The following is a 16703-nucleotide window of genomic DNA, read 5'->3' on the forward strand; positions in this document are numbered from 1 at the left end:
AAAAGAAATAACAGAGGACTGTGTGAGGGGACTGAGAAGCAGAGACAGTTAGAGCCAGTCAGAGCCCCACAGCTTCTAATCATATACTTATTGGGAGTATTGGTGATTTCCCAGATGAAACACAACTGTGAATAGGATAGCCTTCTTATCCGAACCGCATTTACATTTTCACCTAATAATCCATTCAGGTACCCCAGAACAGTGTGAGGCAGGCACAGAATAACTCTCTGTGTTAGTGGAGCTATATGGTGGTTTAAACTTGTATATTTTCGACCCTTTGTGATGGGAGACAAAGATCAGAAAGCTGACGGCCTATCATTGTGTCTCTGTGTATGTATAACACGGGTTTGGACCGCTGTGTGGTCTCTGAGACTTGGTATAGGACTTAGTCATGAGATGGAGCTGTTGCCTTGCAAAAATATCACATCCAGGCAGCTCCAGATGTTTCTGTAGAGATTTTTAATGTCATATGCAAAACATTTGATGGCTGCACCCGCTAAGCTCACAAACTGCTTATCGCTGAATGTGGTGGAATTTAGAGTGCTGTTTGTTCAAAGTTTGCTCAAGGGTTTGTTGTTTGTTCAAGTGCTTTGTGAGTGAGCACTGCCCAGGTTCACCAAATCGCAAATTAGCTTACACCTCTTCCTTGCATGTTTGGTGGCCACATGCACAGCAGACATAAGCTGCCGCTGCAGTCTCATTACCCAGGGCTACCACCACACCTACCGCACAGTGTGCGTCCCAAAATAGAACTCTGACAGCTTCTGCAGCATCAGCCCTCCAGGCTCCTTTCACTCCTGGCTGCCCAGCTTGTTACTACCCTGACAGTTCCGCCGCAGCTTGTTGAGGTGCAAGCTTTTTGTTACGTGTTAGTTACTTTATAGAGGCCAGACATGCTTCCATTAAGTTAGACAGCATCTGTGTGGTGGTGGTGAGAACATTTAGTTCAGGAAAAGATAGGTAACCAGGGGACAATAATGTTAAATGTAACCGTTAAAGTTTAGTTTAAATCCTCATCTGAAAGACTTTAAACAATGATCATGCAATAATTCCAGATAGTCACATAATATCATAATTTGGCTTGAAAAGACTTGCGGTTGGGGAACCATTAGATTATTTCAATCTTCAAATGGTTTATTTCATCTCCCAAAATTGATTTTGAAGCCTCTCTCCACAGCTGAATATTGCCAGTCACATAATGTAACTGTCTGCCACAGAAGAAGATCAGGCATGTCAGACACATGAATAATGAAAATCTTAAAAAACCTCCCTGGCTCATCTGCCCCTCATTTTGTGGAGAGGCAATGACGTAGTCTGTCCAGAACATTTACAATGTCAAAACTGCTCTTCATTTGGCTTTGAGGTCAACATTAGTTTTGCTGATAGCTTTCAGGAAATTGTTGTTTTGTAACAACAATGTGGCAGTGTGTTTGTGGCCAGGAAGTACATGTTGGATAGTTTTCCTATACATCTGGAAATGACCCAAATTAATCAGATGTAGGGCTGAATGATTAATAAGTTTTATATTGATAAATTGCAATTGAATTAAGTCATTTTCATTATTAATTTTCATTCATACTTAATAGGTTGTAGTTTTTGTTGTATATATGTGTATATGTATATATAACATTTTCTGTAGAATATAAACTGGGGTTATTTAAAAGTTTACTTTTTTCCTACCTTGATGTTGAAAAAAGGACTAAAACATAAAAAATAGCATAATGTAATCCATCTATTTTCATTTAGGAATAACATACATAAAAATATGCTTGGGCCATGTTTCATACTATGTAGGTCATCGATATAGACAAGTTGAATTTATAAAAAATAATAGCTAGGTAAATGCTATTCCATATCATACTATTAATAAATCACAAATAGTTTTTTTTTTTTTATTTAGCCTTGGCGTTAATAGAGCAAAAACCAATGCTGAATTGTGGGTGATTTTAGATGAAGTTCGTATTTTTTTATGAAGAACATTGTCCAAATTTCGGTACTCACCAGTAGAAACGATTGGGAGCCACTCTCTCATGTACCAGCTGCCACCTCCTCCCAAACTCCACCGAGCTGTATAGCTGTAGTAAGACAACCAGGCACCAGGTGAGTATTTATTCACATACCGTCTTAAGAGCCAATCACATTTACCATTTTGGATGACACAAGCCATCCTATTATCAAATCCAGTGTTTGCCCTCGAAATGATGTGCACTTGCACAGGATTTTTCTGGGGGTTTGTTTTCAAACATTGATTTACTTAGTTCCTCAGTGATCCTTTTAATAGCAGCAGTGTAAGGACGGGTGGCAGATGAATTCCCTCACAGTATCACACACACACACACACACACACACACACACACACACACACACACACACTGTACGAACAAGTTCTTTATTTGAATCCACTAAATGAGATTACGATTTGAATAAGATTCAAACACTGCAGAGGAATAACATTGCTTAAGGACATTTACGGATGCAAGCAGTGTGTGCCTCCGCACACAACTACCCATTACTGCAGAAACCTTGCAGAGATTTTTGCCACACACACACACACACACACACAAACAATGAACACCTATTAAGAATGGGACCATGTGCAGGGTGTAGCTTTTCCTGTACTAGAGAAATGCACCTTGTTGTAACAAGCTTGTGAACGGGACGATGAGGAGAGGAACCGAAGCATGGCGGGTGGTCTCAATACAGCCATTGTTCACTAGTAAATCATTGGATTTCTGAGACTTTACCATGCTACAGAGAAAGAGAGAGTGGAGATTGCATGTAACATCTCTGTGTAATGGAACTACCTACCTGTCCATACAAATAAGAGCCCACAAGTGTTCAAGTATGTTCCCATTATTGTTCCACTCAGATTTCAGAGGTCCCTGCTTCAGCTAATTTAAGTTGAATTATTTAACTAAATGAATGAATTAAGTGAATGTTAAAGGGTTGTTTCACCCAAATGACAAAACATATTAAAATACATTAAAGTACAGTATCTCACAAAAGCGAGTACACCCCTCACATTTTTGTAAATATTTGATTATTTGATGACTCACTTTTGTTGCCAGCGGTTTAGACATTAATGGCTGTGTGATGTGTTATTTTGAGGGGACAGTCAAGCATGGTGGTGGGAGTGTCCTGGTCTGGGGCTGCATGAGTGCTGCCGGCACTGAGGAGCTACAGTTCATTGAGGGAACCATGAATGCCAGCATGTACTGTGACATACTGAAGCAGAGCATGGAGACTGGGCCGCAGGGCAGTATTCCAACATGATAACGACCCCAAACACACCTCCAAGACGACCACTGCCTTGCTAAAGTAGCTGGGGGTAAAGGTAATGGATTATCCAAGCATGTCTCCAGACCTGAACCCTATTGAGCGTCTGTGGGGCATCCTCAAACGGAAGGTGGAGGAGCGCAAGGTCTTTAACATCACCCAACTGCTTTCACGCCTGTAGTTCGGTTTTAATTTACAAATTATGCACTGCCCCTGGCTAATGTTGAACATGCACCCCTGTTCTTCGTTATAATCCTACCACAACAATACACTTTACCCTTGGACCTAACTGGTTTTACAGAAGGGCTTAATATCTGAGTCTCTTTCTGTAAATGTTTTAGTTTAATGCATACATGCTGACGTGCATATGTGGTTACTAAATTATTTGTATTATGACAGATGAATACAAGATTTCATGATCATCAGTTAGATATATTAATAGTACAAAAAAATGCTAAAATGTCATGTCTCTGCAGCAGAGTCCACTTTGAAGAGACCACTCTTTAAGCTGTCTTCGGTGCGGTTGTTAGGTCCACACCAGTGTTCGATCAGCTCAAAGAAAAGGTGTGAAAGCAAAGCTTAGAGTGGCGGGGGCCCTGTCAATGTGATACTAACGGGGTGGAATTAACGACTATATAAATAGGCCACAGTGTCCACGCTGGTGCTGTTTGCTGCAAGGACCTCTTGGAAGCGGTGGGGGATCGTCACTGCAGATGACAGATGTGGTCTGAGTCTGACTTTTTTTCCACAATCGAGATACACAAACAAACTTTATTCATAATTTTCAACTGAACAACAAAAATGCACGTTCAGTCCAGGAGATTGGGTCCCAGGTGGGCCCCTTTGTAACTGGAAAGAACTGTTGGCCCGGGGAAGCCGCACCCTCTGCCCCCCAGCTCACTCCGTTACAGCTCTCGTTGCTTTCATCAACCTCCATTCCAGATGCAGCAGGCAGTTTTTAGCCAAAAAAGCCCCTATAAACTTACTATAAGCTACTTGCTCAGTCAGCGAATAGCTGTTGAACACTGTGGAGCATTTAGTGGCTAAAGACTTAGTAATATTTCTCAGGAGTAGAGCATTGATAGTGTACTTTCACATACTGTATGTAAATTTGCCACAAAAAGACTCCAAATGAATGCTGATGTTGCTGTGTTTCTGCTGGATGTGTAACACGTTTCTGACATGTTTGCAACTTCATGACGTGATAATGTGTCAACTGTGAGTGATTTTTAGCTTGTGATGGAGTTTTTCGCCCAAATAATTACAATGTTTACAATGAGTACCAAAACCCAGAGAGAAAAATCAGCAATGACGTGCAGCAAAGGTGGTCACGGTGCCCCAAATAAACAGTTTAAAGTTTGCATTCCACCGACATATTCTGCTAAGTTCTTTTGTCTCCAAACACACCTGCATTCTCTGACAAAGCAGAATGACAAATCCGTTTACTCTATAGCTTACAGCTGGAATTTAATGAGGCATAGAACTTTTTATAGGGGTTCAAGTTGGACTTTTTCAATTTTAAGCATGAGCAACCATGCATAATGTGTAAACAATCATTTATTAGCAGATAACAAAAATGTGACTCTGTTTATATTAATTTATTTTTTAATTGTGTTGTTTTACTCTATCCAGAAGGGTGAAGTATAGGCCTGCATTTAAAAATACCCCTGAGAACTGATCCACTGTTTATCCCATACAGATTATCGCTGCTGTCAAATCAATAATTATTTTATTTTGCTAATTATTCTTTGAATTTGTTATTTGTTGCTTTGGTATATTTCACTGACAAAGGTAAGAGTTACTGCTAACTTTAATATATCGCTCATTATCGCTTAAATACAAATTAGACAGATATTTTCCTGCACCTCTGAGCATCACAGTAAAGTACTGCGAGTGATGACCTTGCAGTTCTGACATTATCTGAAACATATTGTCCTACATTGTGTCGGCTTCGTTGGATCGCTCCATAACGGGCATATGTAAACTATATATTCACTGTGACTGTTGCATCTGGTATGTGTATTTTCTCATGGAGAAACAGGGAGAGACAAACAGCATGGGTGATCAGAGTTCCATGACTTCCATGCCAAGCTGTGCTAAGCAGATGCAAGTGAAAGAGGGTGAGGTGGGGCTGGGGGTGGGGTTTTGTGTGCAAGAAATCACTCTGACTAATTATCCTCCCACAGCAAGTTAGTATGTAGCCAAGCAAGTGACAGCGAAGAGGCAGAGAGCAGGAGACGGGGGAGATGAGGGGGGTGGAAGGGTCAGAGCAGCCTTTACAACCTCCAAAGGCCGCTCAATCAACAAATGCAGCAGCACTGCCAAAAGGAGGTGAGGAAATTGAAAGAGAAGCAGTTTCGGGGTGGAGATGATGCGTGCGAGTTAGGGTACGGGTGAGAGAGCAGGTGGGAGAGCGATCACCCTGATTGAGCCAGACCGAGGAGGAGCTGTACGGTCTCATTGCGGCAGGAAGAAAGAAATCTGACACTGCTCCTCACATATTCTGTTGCTAAAGGAGTTTCTCTGCTCTACCACAACGTCATGTAAGGGATGGGACTGTGATGTAAATCTGTTAGTGAGCTACAGTTTCAGTGAAAATTCCTCCAAATATTCACTTACAGTCGTTTCTGCTCATGCATTGTGTGAAAAAAAGACACAATATTCTTGTTGCATATTATTTATTATTATTTGCTGACTTTTGCCTTGTTATTTTTTGACCCTATCTTGATTAATGCCGGGAAGTTTGAGTGTTGTGCTGCCCGGGTCCAGACCTCAAAATATATCTCTTTGAGTATTTTGAGTTTTCGTGTTGTTCACCTTTAAGCCTGCAAGAGTGCAGGACACAGTAACATAATATGCTGATATTGAGTGGAAATAAAGTTATGTATGCTTCAGCATCCTTCCAAAATTTTAAGCTGTAGACAACATAAAGCTCCTGATATATATAATCAGAAAGTGCTTTACTTTACTTACTGTGATAATTGTGTTAATGTTGCGTGTGCGTTAGTAAATAAAAAAAAATGAGAAATGACATGGATCCAATAAAAGTATTCAAATTAAAATGCAAAACTATTTTTAACACTAACAGGCACTAAAAAGTGTGTAACTATCAACCAAAGTGCTGCAGCGAGTCTCGCCAAAGGTCGCTGGTAGGCAGGAACAGTATCCGCAGGCTAACAGGCTAACAAGCACTCAGTCTACTGTCTGACTCCGGTAAATGAACGAATCTGGCAAGCCCCAAAGCCCCCAAGCTGCCTCTTTGTTATTATTCGGCATACGGACTGGAGTACAGCATGTACGGGAAGTCTCAAGGGCAGAGAGTATGTACGAGAGCTCTATCAGCAGCAGCCAAGTCAGGTCAAGTCGAGTTTGCAGGCTTGTACTGAACCGTCTCAGCAGCGGGCACATACAGTAAGCCCCAGGGGGAAAATGTGTCCGTCATTCACCACCTGCACTCTTTGTCTTACATTGCATGAGTGACTTTTATTCACTGTTTAGGGGCACAGTGCTTCCATTTTGATCAGTGGCAGTTTGTTTGGTGACATATGAAAGCCAAGTAGGCGGGAGAAGGGTAAAGCTTTTGTCAGTGTCAGACTGAGAGTGCAAGTGTACGGCTATTTCCTGGAGGCAGTACGTACCAGGATAGACCCAGTACTGAACTCGCAAAAGACTTTGTGCAAAAGAGTTGTTTATCCATTTTTTTGGCAGCACTAGTCTTGAACCAAAAAGTCTAAATGATTTCATCCATAATTCTTTTAATAGATAAAATGATGTAGAAACTGATTCCTTAAACCCATAAACACCATTAGATCATTAGTTTATGATTATCATTTAAAAGTGGTTTGCCCAGCCCAGATACTCATGAAATGCATTTAGTCTGAGTCATTTATAGTAGGTTGGAGTCACAGCTGAAGTGAAGTGAAAAATGGCTATAAAACACAACTTGAAAATGAATTTAAAATGTGATGGTGTTTATGGGTTTCAGGCATCTCAGAATCATCACACAGCGAATTGTAGGACTATGTGGTTATGGTGTGTGTGTGTGTGTGTGTGTGTGTGTGTGTGTGTGTGTGTGTGTGTGTGTATGAGGGATTATACTCGCAGCACAATGAAAGTGTGATGTTAGTTCCAGAAGGGAAAGCTGGCTCAGAGGCAGAGGCATGCTCACATGCTCTGTACATCCACACATCCGCACGCCTCCTTAGCAAAGGAGAGTGCCTTTATTATTCATCACAACTGAAACATTAGACCCAAATGGGCTAAGCTGCAAGAAAAGCACTTTATTAATGCAAGCAGTTATTTTAAAATATCTATAAATTTGACCTCTCTCTTTTCTTTCTCTCCCTGTCTCAGTAGTTCATACGTACAATTATTTTTGCCAGCACTTTGACTCCTACATTAGATGATTATTTATTTAAAAGCCATTTGCACTGTGTCTTATTTGACTGAGCACTAATACGACTGTCAGTAAGGACACCAAAATGACACTATTGATACCTTTTTTTGAGAAATGATTTAAAGGGTTTATAACCCTTTTTCATTTTACAAAATAGTTCTACCAGCAACATACAATTTGGTTAGTACAACAAGAGTATTGAAGTTAAGCATAGTACTCTGTGGAATTCTGCATCAATCCTTCTTATGGACAAAACAGGGAACCACTCAACCACTGCTAAATAGAACTAACTAGTGGTCAAAAATTCCACAGGGCATCTTTAAGCACCATACAACACCACTCATTCTTAAAGCATATTATCCTAATCCACCTCTTTATGTGTAAGATGGGGTGAAGCATTTGTGTTTTGGAAAGAAAACTAAGTTTTGTTCATCTTTCAATACACCCGAACCAGGTGACTGTTACAGCTAAGAAGCTTAAGAGTTTTAAAGGGATTTTTAGTTTAACTGAAAAGAAGTTTAAATAAAAATCACCACCCAAAAGTCTTGTATTGCAAAAGTCCTCAGTCCCTAGAGTGCTTTTGAGTTAATTATCACTGAACACAGTGGTGACACTAAAAAACTCCTTTAAAGGACCAGTGTGTAATATTTAGGAGGATAGACATGGCACATATACAATATACAGTGTTGGGAGTAATGTACAATTCTATTGTTTTTTGCTGTAACGCAGTAATATAACGCATCACTAAAAAAATCAGTAATATTATAAATGTTACTATCTCAGTAATGCATTTTACATCGCATTTTAACATTTTAACAAAGTGGTGTTTTCTTTTTTTAATAATTCACCAACACAAAGAAACATTTTGGCACCAGAAAAACAAATCCATGAGTATAAAAGTAACGTTATTTCCTGTTGCAGGAATCCAATGGTCGAGTATGTAGGCAGGGTGCAAACTACGGGGGGAGCTCCCCTGATGGATCATGCGTAAATAGATTTCTATAGGCTGTGTGTTTTCTTTAACAAATTATTTTCATAATTAGAGAGGCTGCTGTCAGTTCATCCTGACCGATCTTGTCGGAGTGTCGGGGGATTCAAATAATCAATGAAGTTATGCTGTTGTACGTCGTGCGTAAATGCGTAAATAACATGGTCTTTTTTAATGGATTGATGATTCATCCTATTTAACCCCCACACCCCCGCTATTAATCAGAAGGTAAATTTTTATGACCCACCTGATCTGCGGATATAAGTCTGCACATAACTAGAAACCACCTACGCAGGCACATTTTACCATCAGAATAATGCGCCCATTAAATTGAAACATAATGTAAAGCATTACAATTCTGAGACAGTAATATTGTAATACAACTAATTACTCTCAAATGACAGTAACTATAATGTATTACAATTTGGAAGTAACTTGCCCAACACTGACAATATAATATACATAACTATGTTTTCAGTGGTGTTTAAAGACCTTACATAATGAACTCTTTTTATTACCTTAGAAGGAGTCATTTCTGTCTACATAGCTGCGGAAGTCGCCATGTTGCACCGCCATGTTTTTACATTTGTCCAAACGGACAAACTGCTCAACAGAGCATGTTTTGTCACTATGTTGAATACGTACAAAAGCAAAGGAAGAAAAAGACATAGTAGTAGTCGTCTGATTTATTGGAAGTAAGAAGAGAAGTAAATCTGTCCTATGCGCTTGGAAAGGGAGGGGTGAGTGGAGACTGAGCAGTAGGTTGCAATTCGCAACCCTCACCACTAGATGCTACTAAAACTCAAACACTGAACATTTAAGTTAAGCAGAAATCCAGAATATATAGAAGAATCAAATTTTAGGAATGACAAAACTAAATGTCTTCTATGATATTAAGTTAGTATTCTGCCCAAAACTTGCTAGTTTTTAATCAAGAATCTTAAATCAAAATGTTATTTCGACTTCTTTAATGTGAGGATTTTATTTTTTATTAACATTCTTAAAAATCATCATTTTGACTGGCTTCTCAAAATTTGCATCTCATAAGTTTGACTTTGAGGATCAATCTTTTCATTTGGACTTGTAAGTGAATATTATGATGTTTTATCTTTTAAAAACTAAAGCTCTATGTAGAAAGTCAAACATAAAATGACTTCCAAACTTTTCATCCTTTTTTTCTTTAGCTGGGGAAAAAGGAAAATCTGTATCACTGAATTTAGAGCTACCTGAATTATACAATCCATGCTTATCCACCTCTCTTCCAAATGAACTTCATGAACTCTGACTGTGGTTTGAGCCAAACTCTTGTGTAACAGGATCTCACATTTATCTAACTTGCTCTGAGGCTCTGCATCCCCAGACTGTTGTTACTTCTCTGACTTAGCTTCTTTTGATACCTTTGAACAACCGACCACTAAACTAGCCTTGCCTGTTATCTAACCTTTTGGTCGTGGCTGTAGGCCAGAATCCAGTCTTCCTGATCGGGGTGGAAGAGCAGGCTGAGGATGTAGAAGTTCAGCCTGTACTTCTGGTAGGTAGCTCCTTCATCAGAGCTGATCAGTAGACTGCTCTCCACCTCTGGATCAGTTAGCAGCATGATCTGAAGATGACAGAAGGTTAGAGATTAGGGACAATGTAAGCAGGTTAGAGGAGCTCCACTTTTAGGTTTTCGATACTTAACAGAAAAGCACAAACAACATCTCCCACAACATCAAATGTATCTTCCATTTCAGTCAAGGCCTGCAAACAATAGCCAGCCCAAAGAAAAAAATCGGAACCAGTGGTACAATGTATGTGTGTGTGTTTAATTGCAGTGTGTATCTTCTTTGATTGTGCAGAATAAAGAGAGACAAGTCAATCAAGACTGACTACCATATCTAAGATATAAAGCATATTATTACAACTGTGCCTGCAGATAAGGATGTTAAAACGTGTCATCTACTGTCAGTTTTCCACTGATGATGCCATATCTCAAATAATAATTTGTAGCGGTTAAGCTTGATGTAATAAGCAATATGATACAAGCACATGTCTGTGTGTGCCTCGTCATTCAGATTTCTGCTATTTGTCTCTCTTCATTCTCATCGCTTATGCTCAGTCGGCCAGACTGAAAGCACTAATTTCCCATGAGCTTCTTTCTTTTCTTAGAGGTCCAACATTTTTTAACAAATCCTGGCACTGTCCCCAGAAAAATTACAAAGAAATCCCCAGGTAATATCAGATGCACAGCGCTCTCATCATTAGGAGAGTGTACAGTAGCAGACAGTTGCTTGTGGATGTATGCATGTAAATCTACATATTTCTATTATACTGCAGGCTATTGCATGCATTTGTTCTCAGGAGGTAAGTCTATAACCAAAGGCTGCTTCATCCCATGTTAGGTCCATTTCGTTAACTCAGGTTACACAGTTCGCCTTGTTTCCTTTTCCCTGATTGAATCCTAGTGCAACCTTTGGGATTAAGTACTTAGCCATTCTGAAGACATGGCTTAGCCATCATTTCGACAATTCGACTTAGTCATCCATATAGTTGTTCATTTGAGATCTTTCAGACCAGAAGATGTGGCAGGTTTTGGAAGGCATCAACCTTTTTCATGTCACATGTTGTCACTTGCCTTCGAGCCATACAACAGCACTGGTTTTATGTTGCTGTTCTATAGTCTGACCTTTGTTCTTAGGCTGTACTTCTGTGACTCCAAATGGGCTGGAGCCTAGCATTAGCACTGTGAGCCTTCCCAAACCTTGCTCTGATGTCCTTTTGTACTCCATTGTCTTTATTGACAAGACTTCCGAGGTAAGTAAGCTTCCTGATGTACAGTGAGGTACTGCTTAATTATGCCATCTTACAAGTTTTGTCTTACAATAATGAAGTTTATTTGTGCTGTGATTCATTTATATTTAGCTGACGCTTTTATAAGTGACTTACAATTGCTATATATGTCAGAGGTCGCACGCCTCTGCAGCAACTAGGGGTCATAAGTGTCTTGCTCAGGTACACATTGATAGATGGGTCACAGTGGGGGATCAAACCCAGGTCTATCACACCAAAGGTGTAGTCTTATCCATTGCACCATCACAGCCCAGATTCAAACAAAAATAAACATTTACCTTTAACTATGAATGTGTATGGGAAATGAGAGAAGGGTAAAATATAATGTTGTGATGCTGAAGGTGTTGTGAAAATGTTTGGTGACAACTACATTTTCGAAATAAAACATTTAGGTGCACCAGTGCAGCCAATGCAGAAAGGTAGTCTGGAGCCCTGCCGAGTACAGGATAACTGAGCCGTCAGTTATCCTCCCTAGCCGCCGATCTAGGAAGCTGGCTCATCTGTTTGTTTTGTTTGTTTGTTTGTTTTATATCAATGTTTGTTGTTATGTGCCTGGCCCAGATTATGCACTATTATGCACTACTCTGCTGACGATCCAGTCTTCTTATTGGGTGATTGTAACAGACTCATTTCCACCAGTGTCCCAAATTTGGAGCAATATGTGACCTGTCCAACGAGAATTAATAAGACTCTGGAAGTACCGTCAGCAACTAAAAAGCTGGTAAACACATTCAGGCTTGGACAACGGACTCAGTTGAAGAGCTGAAGGGCACTTATTGCTCAGTGACCAGGTCTCTTATAATAACCCCGAACTGTTAACTACTTATCTCAACTTCTGTGTGGATTCTGTTATTCCCGCCGTTGCCATCTGACAGGAGGCTCAAGGTCCCACTAGCCAGGGAAAAATGAAAATGTACAAGAAATCATTTGTGCCCTCTGCTGTGACTATTCTGAACAGCAGTCTCTTTTATACTGTTTTGCCAGATGGCTGAAGACAAATTTCCATCTTATTTAAATCTAATGGACAATAAAGTGTTCTTATCTTATCTTATCTCATAACAAACAAAATGCCCAGTCTTTCATTGTTAGTCCTACTCAAGGGCGTAATTTCCACTCAGAATCGGGGGAGGGGCATGCCCCTCTCACTTTTTTTTATGTTGTTTCTCTTACTAAATTCTCTTTGAAAATTGTCATCTTACTGTCCTGCCAGCACAGTCAAGACAAGGGAAGGGAGGTCTGAAAAAAATCATCTGCATCAACTTCAATGATTATTGAGCACTCAGGGCAATTGACAATTGAAGTTTTTTGCTATGGTTTTTGCCATCTCAGGCTATATACAGTCTACACTACCTTAATCGTGAAGTTTGTTGGGGATAAGTTCAGCCTGAAAGGAATACCTGCACAACATGCAACTCAGGCCTGAAAAAATGACCGACCAACTTAGTTTTTCATGTAATATTTTTAGACACAAGATAGTAAAGCAAAGTGTTCTGTAATAAAAAAAAATACTAATATCATTATCATAACATTATCAGAAAGTATTAGGTATTTATAAGGAAACTAAAAATAATTTGAAGTAAGGTTAGTGCATTAACAATACACTGGTTGATATAGCATTTATATCTCCTTCTCTGTTATACTACCATTATTATAACAGTATAAGATAATAATGGTATATATATATATATATATATTATATATATATATATATATATATATATATATATATATATATATATATATATATATATATATGGTAATAATAAAGCAATATTACTTCTATCCATCCATCGTCAACTGCTTATCCTGCGTACAGGGTCGCGGGGGGCTGGAGCCAATCCCAGCTGACATCGGGTGAAACGTGGGGTACACCCTGGACAGATTGCCGGTCCATCGCAGGGCCGTTACTTCTCACATGTGTTACACACTTTTATAAACAACAAGAAGATTTGACATAAAGACTAGAAGTATCTTAGAGGACAAAACTAATGACTGTTGAGATTAAGGTATATTGCATTATCCATCCATCCATCGTCAACCGCTTATCCTGCGTACAGGGTCGCGGGGGGCTGGAGCCAATCCCATCTGACATTGGGCGAAAGGCGGGGTACACCCTGGACAGGTCACCAGTCCATCGCAGGGCCACACATAGACAAACAACCACTCACACTCAATTGTTCTAATCCACTCAATTGTTTTGTTTTGCATTGTCATCTAAATAACATGAAAGTCAAAACAATTCAATCTAGAAAAGGTAAGTATTAAATGTCAGATTTTCTCATCAGCCTTCCACTATGAAATCTACCCTGGCCAGGAAGTTGCCGTTAGTATATATCTATACCCACTGTGTTTTTTAATTACAGGCCACTACAAGTGCAGAAGCCCAATTCTTGCGATGCCTCTGTCGCCAACAGGTCGATAAAAGTTGTTATGTAAGTGCAGAGAAAGTACTGTCCCTGCGCTGCACACAGAGGCTTACATTAGGTTTAGAGATGGCCTTTGGCATGACAATCTCTGTGCCCATCATGTCGTCAAACAGCAGTGAGAATGACAATGCACAATGCTCTCACACTCAATGTCCTTCTCAGTATGTCACTACAGAGAAAACTGTTTCTGGTCTCTCATGCCAGCGAGTCATTTGTCAGCACTTGCTTAGGTAACAGCATCCATGGTGGGCAGACCCACTAACACCAGTTCATCAATCACAGTAGGCAGATATAATGCCACATACGTGAGCCACATTCTGACCAATCCAATCAAATGCACTCAAATGCTGTCTGAACTACAAATTCCAATTAACAGTTTGCTCACTCCCTGGAAATGCAACTCAGCTGGAATAGAGTAGTAGACAACTTTATAATTGGCTGATGTATATCTGGTGAATGGGGGGTTACAGGAAAATCATATGATTTAGCTTACAGCTTTAGCTTACAGGACGTGTGTATTCCACAAGTATACATTACAATATGGAGAATACACACTCCACAGTACACTCTGTTCAGATGTGTAAACAATATAGAGATTACTTCAGCTCTGATGCAAGTGCTTGGTTTTGTGTTATTCTCTAGTATAAAAAACTTCTATGACCTTTTCAATCATAAACAAATAAGGGAAAAGGCTGGAGGACAGATGCCACAATACAGAAAGGATTCTATAATGTTATTCAGTTCTGGGAAATAATAGTGTGAAAATATGGGGCTTTGCCTTGTTTGCATTCTAAAGTCTTTCCCTCCCCTCAATTGCTCCACACGCAGCTTTCCTGCATGCAAAAGTGGCTCAAAATAAACCTTTTTTGCATGTTGATGTTTACATGAGATCTCATAAATGAATTTTGGGTGAGCTCCTCCCAGTCCACACAGCATGCTAATGCAGACACATGACAGGCTTGAATAAGAATACAAAAAAAAAGAAACTGTCAACTGTTATAGCTACCTGCCTAACACCAAATGGCAGACTGCACCAAAAGGCAACTGGTAAAATAGCTAGCAAGCTAAAGATACATTTTTCTGTTGTTGGAGATAAAAAATACACACTTGTAATTAATGCTAATGTCGTCATGTGATCGCTAACATATTAGCTATAAACTTTAAGGCTTGTTTTGGACTTCCACTGCTGCAAAGAGGCTAAAAGAGATGATTATTCAGCTTTTAAGAGGGATATAGAAAACAACAATGATCACATTAAGATTCATTCTTGACCTTGAAAATAGTCATTTGACAAAACAATGTTAATATAAGGTCCACTCCACTTACTAGCTCTTTCCATTTAATAGCAGCCACATCTGCTAGCTTGTTCTAGATCTCTCAACTCTATCTGCTGAGATGTGATTACAATGTCTGGACAAAGCCTGTAAGTGGACCTTGAGTCAATAATTGTTGTGTCAAAGAAATACCTCTTGCTGATATTTTTAAGGGCAGTTAAAGCATAAAGCCTCTTTTACTGTTTCACCACCATTTCTGATTCAGACAAGCCATTCTAAGCAACACATCCATGCAAAAAATAACAATGATACTCAGTATGTTATTTCTAATTTCAACTTTAAATCAAGTTTGTATACCTCTATATACTATTTAGTATTCAGATATGGTTTATTCATAATTATTTTACTTTGATTAAATCATTTGTCACAATGAATGAACCCCTGGAGCATTGTAAACCAGAGTTTTGGTCCAACAATAACCTTTGGCGAAAAAAAAAAAATAGTAAGTGTTTCTGCTTCAGAGAAATCCAGCGGTCATAGAAATTTGTGACCAAAAAAAGAATGAAAATCCTTAAGTTGTCTGAACAGCATCCTTGGGAACAATCTCTGGAATAGTAGACTGTAAGTGTGTGAGTACATGCATGTCTGTGCATTAGTTTAACTGTAAATTATGAGGCTAAAAAGGTTGAAAATGACAAAGGTTAATGAAGCGTATCTGTGCCGGCTGGAGGACATTTAAGTTATGTGTAAGGAATACATGAGTTAATTCTGCCGCCGGAGTATACTGTAAATACTCCGAGATGAATGAAATTAGCTTCATATTTTCCATTTCACACAGTCACCCAGTAATTGGATTGTGACTCCCCTCTATAAATCTATGCCTAATTTCCCGCAATATCCTGCAATAAAACGATTTTTTTGTTTCAGCCAAAATTTAAGCAGGCTCAGATTGGAAAAGCATTCAGAAAGAGAAACAAAGAAAGGCGTTTTACATGTAATCTCTCTGGTGTAAGTCAATTTTCTTGCTTTACAGTGACTGCAACTTTTTTGGGAATTCTATAATACTTTTATTTGAACTGGTTTCACACACACACACACACACACACACACACACACACACACAAAAAACACAACCAACAAAGCAGAGCGATCCACCTGAGGTTTCAGTTTTGAACTGGGATTGACAGCCAGCAGGAACCCAGGAGCCAGATGTTTCTCAAAGAACCAGCAACAGAAACACAGAAAGCAAAAGGAAATAATGGACAGATCACTTCTAGCTCATTTATTGATTCTCTCTGTGTGATGAAGCACAATGCATGTATTATAAAGTTCTCTGGCTTATTTTGTATTAATGCTCCACCAGGCCACAGAAACCAATGTGCAACTGTATCAGCAGAGACAAAAAGAAGTTAGCTTGGGGTTGCACAAAGCTGAAGGTCCTGGATTTCGTGATTGAAGGGCAGTCAAAGACGAGCGGGTCTAACCAGGAAAGAAAGAGTAAAGTATTCGCAAGA

At 39.4% G+C, this 16703-nt stretch overlaps 1 protein-coding gene across 10 annotated transcripts in view; it reads right to left on the reverse strand.

The window, feature by feature from the left end:
* Positions 1 to 16703, reverse strand: part of LOC123969194 (VPS10 domain-containing receptor SorCS1) — a 171478-nt gene that overhangs the window by 36934 nt on the left and 117841 nt on the right. For all 10 annotated transcript variants that reach the window (XR_006824669.1, XR_006824670.1, XR_006824672.1 and 7 more), the window contains exons 4-5: positions 10102 to 10260; positions 2002 to 2075 (exon numbers count right to left, since the gene is read on the reverse strand). Coding sequence is in view for 6 of the 10 variants with exons in the window: in XM_046046340.1 (XP_045902296.1) it covers positions 2002 to 2075; positions 10102 to 10260 (233 nt within the window). In the remaining 4 variants the exon portion in view is untranslated. The remainder of the gene's footprint in view (positions 1 to 2001; positions 2076 to 10101; positions 10261 to 16703) is intronic.

This window comes from Micropterus dolomieu, linkage group LG04 (assembly GCF_021292245.1).
Source record: "Micropterus dolomieu isolate WLL.071019.BEF.003 ecotype Adirondacks linkage group LG04, ASM2129224v1, whole genome shotgun sequence".
Lineage (NCBI taxonomy): Eukaryota > Metazoa > Chordata > Actinopteri > Centrarchiformes > Centrarchidae > Micropterus > Micropterus dolomieu.